We start from the raw sequence: 7,704 nt of genomic DNA on the forward strand, positions 1-7,704 counted from the left end.
TTTCCTTTTTTTTGAATTGTTTCTTTTGATTTATTTTCTCTTTATCGTTTCTATTTTAATTTTATTAAATACTACAATAGCACCTAAAATAGTGTTTCAAAATATGCCACTTCCAGAAAAAGTTTGGCACCTATATAATTTAGTTTGAAATTTTATAATTTTAAAAAGGCATTTTATTAATTGTTTTAGACCCTGTTTTATTTATTTTAGGCATTTAAATACCTTTATAAAAAGTTGATTTCTCCACCATAATTAACTATGAATTATTTTCCACATTAGGGATAATTTAGTTTTGACATTTGAAAACTTTAATTTTTGGACTTTAATTTAAATTTGAATTTGAATCGGGTTTGAATCGAAGTGGGATTTAGCAACTGTAAGAGTGATGACAAGGCACCGCTAGCATGCTGTTACTGTAGTTTAATTATCGGGTGTTACATCGATCGACACCCCCTACCCAAGCTAAGACATAGCCTCGAGATTCGAGGAGGTCAAGAATAGGCCGTGGAACCTCTCGACCTCCGCCAACCCCTCTCCCGTATGACCACCGTGGCGAGCTCCCACTGGCCAGGCTGAACTTCGGCCGGCGGTGCATGCGAGGTGTTCGAAGTTAAATATGGCCAAAAGGCATTTTCTTCTTCTTCAAGTGTGGAGGTTTACTAGATGACCACCTCAATGGGCCCACACTCATGGTCTCCTCCCGGGAGGATGGTGATGCCGCCGATGAGCCCTGGTGCGAGGAGGAAGGGAATGACACACCAGCCAAGGAGGAAATGGGCGACGATGTATGTGAATTAGCGAAATATATTTTTTGGCACTTAAGTTTTAGGGGAAGACTAGGTGCAGAAAAAAAATCTCGATTTTTGTGGAGTTAAGTTTAGGGAGGTGGTATATGAATTTATGTTTTAGAGCAACTGCTAGAAATGCTCTAAGCTACCTTTTGGCACACACCTTATCCTTGTATGTCATGGGGGCATACTCAATTGAACATCTTACATACATATGCGATATTTTATATATGGGTTGGATGTACTACGACATGAGATCACACATTAGGCATCAACAAGCTCAATGCATTGCTGCTCTTCTTTCCTTGCCCCCCCCCCCTCATGACCGCCATCTTCAGTCCCATGCTCCCCTGCCCATGTTCGCTGCCCCCTCTTCCTCACCCGCCTTTGTGTTCTCCTTGATTTCATGTCCGGTCACAAGATTTCATTGTACCATGCTCTGTATGTGGATCATGTTTCCGATCTCTGCTACCTCCAAGTTTTCTTCTTCCTCTGCCTATTGCCCCACGATTCACCACTGATATTGTCCATATTAAGAGCTCCTCTAAGCTAGTTGGCTGCACATTTTTTACTCATAGGGCATCCAATGTCCATGTTGTGGGCAACCTCCACTCTTTTTAGTGCTTCTCTGCCCAACATTTGCTCGAACGTCATGCTATCATATATGGATGGTGCACATTCTATATCCTTAGTTGGGATTTTATCCACCCCCACCTAATAACACATCCTTAAATATACACCTGAGAATTCTGTCAGTGTATATACATTGTGTAAGCTTGTATAATCCACTTGTTTGAGTTAGCTTCAAAGAAAGTTTAAAATATCTTTTGTTCGATTTTGCATCCTTACTCACTGGCTTTGTGAATTTGCAATAGTGCTGATTAATGAAATTATAATTTTTTATTGCGATTCTTTGCTGATTCATTATCCCCCAAAGAGATGTGTGATACAGAAGAAGTTTTTCTCCTTTTTATTGGATGCTACCCCTTTGGCTTGCTTCTTTGTTATTACTCATAACCACCTTAGATTTGTAGATGGATGCAATGCAATCATGAATTGCTAGAGATAACACTATGAGTTGCCAACTCTACAGAACGTGGAGAACATTTCTAAACCTATATTTGCAATAGATGCACATAAAGCTTTGCAAGATAAATCAATTTGGGATCAAAATTAGTCTTGATTAACATTTGTGATCAGGAAAATATTAACATATACAAACTTCAAAACGTGAATATAATTTCTTTTTGCGATACGTGCATATAACTAACAAGTCGTTGTGTAGACCTGTACATATGCGTTCTACACTTGTTCACACTTCATATTCCAGACATCATGGAAAATCTCGTGGAAGGAGATAATTGGCTCCTGAACTCTGATACTATCAAACGGGTATGTATTCGGAAACTACATATGTACTCCAGGGATCACAAGGTAATTAAAGATCATACATAAAATTCCGAAGAGAAAAAAGCTGCATTTATAGTTTTGGAAAAATAAATAGAATACACATATGAAGATATATGTAGTATGTACTACCCCAAGCCAACCATGCATGCTGATCATGAAGTATGTACCAAATGCTATATTTTTCTAACCTAATCACTTTACGTGCCTAGTAATGCCGTTTCTTCCAGAGGCATATGAATGAAGGCACAAGATGCGCCTGGCTATACTATACTGGTACTAAGATTATAGATACGCCAGTTAATTTTATTTTTAGTTTTGAGCAAATAATCCAATCCAGTTTATATGTTTTTAGAATGAAGGCACAAGATGCGCTGGGCTTTAAATTAGTAAAGTCCACACATGCGTAGGAACAAGATTCAAACGGCTGCGACCAGTTTATTGTGAAAAAGGCAGAACATCATCAACAAAGTTATATCGGATCAGTGAAGCTATACACGTGAAATGCTCATCATCTTGAAACCAAATGCAGAGTTGCATTAACTTGAGGCCAATTGTGGTCAGTCAAGTTCACTAATTCATAACAATACACAATAGTGATATAATAAATAGCATGAAATAGGAGAAGACTTGCCATGCATGTATATAGTGGCGAGGATAAAGGAATTAATTAATAATGGTGCAGGTTAACGAAGATATACGGTATATCGATATACTACATTCATACACTAATACCAAACTACTATATTTCCAGCCAATATGTTCATGATTTTAACTTGTGATAATTCAAGATTGTTTATCCATGTCCAAGACCTATAGGAACAATAACCAGTTTGTATTAAATATGAAAGCATTACCTCAGATTACCTTTCTACACTTAACTTGTGTAGGGTTGAGTGTTTATCATCAAAACGATTAATGCATTTTTGTTTGGTCCTAGATCATATAAATTGCCCAACATATCCATTGACTCGTATATCATACAAGATGATTACTGTACTTGTAACTAGATGGATACTTTGAATTCCAGCTCTATGTAGCCCTAGATATATTATATCAGATAAGGGAAGAAACCATATTCTGTCCTAACTCGAAATATATTTATTGTATGTCCTATAAGATCTCGTGAGATTAATTCCATTAAGTTTCTCAACCCAGATCTCTTCTACTGACAATGCAGTACATTGTTTTCCTTCAATGGCCAGTTCTACACATATGCACAGCCAAAACATTTTCACGATCGCACCACATTAGCAGTAACATTCAAGTGAATCAGTTGCTAACAAACTAGGCGTTCACTGGATACACTCATTAACAGAAAGTCTATACACAGATCAATATTGAAGAACAAATGAAGGGTAATGAATTAGCTAAACACCAAGTACTCTGCTGTGTATTTTTATTGATTTTTTAAATAGGGGTACAAAAAGTGTCTCAAAACAAGGAACACCAAGTATAGTTATTGGCTTTTTCATCATTTAAAAAAAAGGTTGTCCCCTCGGCTCTGCATTGCCTGATGCATACAGATATGGTTTTCTGTAATACACCTTTATATCGAGAACCTATTTTCATACAAATTATAGTCTCACACAAATCCTCTGGATAGGTAGAGAACACAGAACTAAAATCCCTTTCAATCCACATGGCATATGTGATAAGCAATCCAAACAATTCAAAAAAAAGAAAAATAAAATCCCTTCCAATTGAAAGTGGCTGAGTCAGATAAAACGTGTACCCAAACAAGACAGGGATTGATGCCTCTCCCTAATAGAGAAAATTAAAAACATGTGTAAGCTGTACCATCCCAGAATTTGAAATCAAAAATTCAAAAATATCAGCAAACAGATTTGGATATGAAGATCAATGCAATGCATGGTCGATCTTAAACGCAAAGGCAACAACAAAGCTGCTACATTAACTCCATACTGAATCGCTGATAAGGCATATGCATGGTGCCTGGACTAATCACAGAAATCATCAATTACCAAAACACCAAATCTATAGCTACCTGCATGCAGGACCCCAGGAACAGCTAGCCCTGGGGTTGGGCTGTGGCAGCAGTGATGGTATATACTATATACCCAGCATTAAGGCCTAATAATGGGTGACACATGGCTCAAAGTTACTCCTCCATGCAGAGATTACTGATGGTTCATCACTGCCCAGTAGTACTACCTGAATCCAGATCGATATAGTACTAATCGAGCCATGCAATGCTGTGCATAGCCTCCTACGTCCTGTACCTGATGCAATATTGCAATGTGCTTTCTGCGGTTTCGCAGTGCACCCACATGGATCTCTCACTCTCTATCTCTCTCTGGGGAAGAACCGAGGTCCAGCAGGACTGCAGGAGGGAAGGATCTACGGAAGCAGCTAGCTTTTTACTAACGAACAGCTTTAATTCTTTCTTTTTTACTACACCTTCTTGGTAGCAGCTCAAAGCCTGGCTGGATGGCATGCATGCATACATATACACACATGTTGGCATTTAGTTCTGCCTGCGTATACAGTTATGTACGCTGGCATGCATGGTGTACGGTGCCTGATGAACATTTCACTCCCAAGGCATAGATGCCGTGGTGTTGCCGCAGAAGAAACAGCAGCCGCAGCAGAAGCTGAAGCAGCAGGGACGAAGGAATTGCACATGGGACAAATGCCCAAGCCAAATCAAGCAGTGCAACAGTGCTATAGTACTACTGTGGAGAGAGAGAGAGAGTATATATGAGCAGAGGAGAGAGAGAGAGAGAGAGAGAGAGAGAGAGAGAGAGAGAGAGAGAGACGTAGAGAGAGAGGGAGAGATGGATGTGTATGAATGTATGTAATTGCAGGCAGGCAGGCAGGCAGGCAGGCATGTGTAGGAGAAGGATTTAGGGTCTGACCTCCAGGCCTCTGCCATGACTGCCTGTCCTAGCAAGCAAGCTACAAGGCTGGCTGGCATACTGGCTTGCTTGCTGCTAAGCTACATTTTAAAGGCAACCTCTCCTCACCCTACAGCTAGGTAGCTTTGGAAGGAGAGCCCAATTGACCTGCATATGCCCACACTAGAGCAGCAGCAACAAGAACAATCCATGTGCACAATTACAGCACAATCAATTTGTTAATTGAACATTGCATCCAACCTCCAAGATACTTGCATGTATTGTATGTGTATAACGGTGCATATTAATTGTTATCTTATGTGGGGAGCACACTATGTCTCCTAGGCTCGGTCATGGGCTCATGCTATATAGATACAATTTTCTCTTTCTACACAATAATTTCCCTGTATTTAAGTCCCCAAATGAAAAGAACGAGAGTTCATGCTAAGAAAACTTAATTATAATCAAGCACACAAGGGGAAATTGTGGAAGGAATGCAAATCAGAGCAAATAGAAGAAACCATGCATCAATCAAGATAGAAAGATTTTTTGTTGTTGCTGCTGCCGCTGCTTAAATTGTTCTTTTCGTGTTTCTTCTCACACTGCACTGAACTGGCTAATAATTAAGGAGGGATCATGAGCTATATACCAAAGGAAGAGATTACGAAGAGGCTAGATGCTCCACGCATGCACCGGCGGCCGCCGCCTCCGCCGCATTTGTTTACTTCTCCGATCGACAGGTTAATTTCTCCTTTGCGAACGGCCGGCGGCGACCCCGTTTGTGTCAGAATCTGAGTAGCAGTAGTGGTAGTAGTAGTGGATCGTGCGAACGCCCACACTTTAGCGCTTCACAAGTCAAGATTCAAAGAGCACCTCGCTTTCCCGGACGACGACGATGAGGAGGAGGCCGGTGACAGCAGCTGCAGCGCCGTTGTCGCCGTTCTCCCGGGCCCGCTGAAGTCCTCCTCGGCGTCCGCCGCGCACTCGAGGTTCACCCCGAAGAGCCGCACCCGCTTCGACCCCGACGTCGCCACGGCGGACGGCTCCGGGTGCGCTGGCGCTGCCGCCATGCTCATGCGCACCGGCACCGACTCCAGGACCAGCGACGGGTGCTGGTGGTGGTATTGCTGCTGCGGCTGGTAGTACACCACCTGCCTGCCGGGCGCCGCCCCGTACCCGTCGTACCCGATGTGTCGCCGCTGGTGGTGGTGTTGGTAGGCGTCGTAGTCGTAGAGGGTCGCCGGGGAAGTCGCCTGGAGGAACATCCTGCCGCCAGCGCCGCCGGGTCCGGCCGGGTGCGCCATCCACGGCGAGAAGGGCACAGAGGGGAGAGCAAAGCCCCGGTGGTGCCCGGGTGGGAGGACGACGTCGGGGCGGCGGCGCCAGTCGATGAAGAGCCTGCCCCTGGCGGCCTCCCCGACGCCGCGGCCGAAGGAGACGGTGTCCCCGGCGTCGAGGCGCTTCTCCTTGACGAAGCGGCTCCAGCCCTTGGTCATGACGTAGCTCTGGCTGCTGTTCCAGTAGGAGTAGCGGAAGCGCCACGGCTTGCCGGCGCGGTCCTCGAAGCTGAGCAGGAGGCCCTTGTCGGTGGAGGAGGTGTCGAGCGGGAAGTACTTCTCCGCGTGCTGCTTCGGGATCACCAGCCGGTTCAGCTTGCCCACGTCGCTCGGGGTCACGACCTTGTCGAACATGTGCTCCTTCTCCACCGCCCCCGCCGCCTCCTCCTCGGCCTTATGATCCGCCGCAGGCGGCGGCGAAGAGCAGCCGGCAGCGGCCGCGGTGGAGGCCCTGATTGCGGTGAACTCCATGCGCACCGATGGAGGAGAGGTAGGTTAGGTAGATGATGCCTCCTTCCTCCCTTCCCTCCCCTTGCCTGCTTGCTCCTTCTCCTTGACCTTTGACCGGCAGCTAGCTAGCGAGCTGGTGCTCCCCTTCTCCCACTCCCAGTGCTGTGCTGTTACTGTTGTTTATAAGTATAGGATTTGGGTGGGCTTAAAATATTTGGCTAGCTTGGGGGATTGGAATTTAGAATTCTCGGCCGACTGGAATAGGCAGGAGAACCTGTGGAACTGGCTAGGAAGGAGGGGAACAGCTCGATCTGCCTGCTAGAGCTTGGGTTTCTTGCAGGGTCCAGGCAAGAAGAGGAAGCGAAGGAGGAAGAAGGGTGGATGTGAAGGGTGGGGGGTGGGTACTATGAAGGTTCTTGGTGAGAGGCCGGAGGAAGGGGAGGAGGGGGAGAAATGGAGATGAGGCTGCTGGCTCTGGATGGATGGATGCTTGCTTTTGGCTTGCAACCAAAGGTAATTGTCCTAGCTTGCTTAGCTAGTGTGTGTAGTGTGTATGTATGTATGTGTACGTATACGTGTGTAGTTGTGTGTGCAATGTACTGTATGATGGAGGGGTGGGGGAAAGAGTGGGCACAATACATGTAGCTTGCTTTTTAAAGGAGAGGAAGGAGGATGGGGTGTGAGAGCTAGAGAGCTAGCTTGCTAGCTAGCTAGGGTGGGGCCCATTGATTATCTGGTTGAGCTCATGTGAGCTTGTCCTTGTCATGCTATAGGGAGAGCCTTTATGCGAGTTAGGCAGATGATGAGCCCCAAAATGCCAGTTGTTGGATCAGATTTTTCAACATGCATGCTTATTGGTAGGTG

At 44.8% G+C, this 7,704-nt stretch overlaps 1 protein-coding gene across 1 annotated transcript; it reads right to left on the reverse strand.

Moving 5' to 3' along the window:
• Positions 1 to 5,566: 5,566 nt before the first annotated feature.
• Positions 5,567 to 7,446, reverse strand: LOC119292054 (B3 domain-containing protein Os03g0120900-like). The gene has a single exon (XM_037570886.1). It carries the CDS (start codon positions 6,859 to 6,861, stop codon positions 5,902 to 5,904), a length of 960 nt encoding a protein of 319 aa, XP_037426783.1. The 5' UTR covers positions 6,862 to 7,446; the 3' UTR covers positions 5,567 to 5,901.
• Positions 7,447 to 7,704: the final 258 nt, after the last annotated feature.

This window comes from Triticum dicoccoides, chromosome 4B (genome assembly GCF_002162155.2).
Source record: "Triticum dicoccoides isolate Atlit2015 ecotype Zavitan chromosome 4B, WEW_v2.0, whole genome shotgun sequence".
Classification (NCBI taxonomy): domain Eukaryota; kingdom Viridiplantae; phylum Streptophyta; class Magnoliopsida; order Poales; family Poaceae; genus Triticum; species Triticum dicoccoides.

What these genes read in the sequence shown, in the direction of transcription:
- LOC119292054 (XM_037570886.1), bottom strand. Translation starts at nt 6,861, where the DNA reads ATGGAGTTCACCGCAATCAGGGCCTCCACCGCGGCCGCTGCCGGCTGC.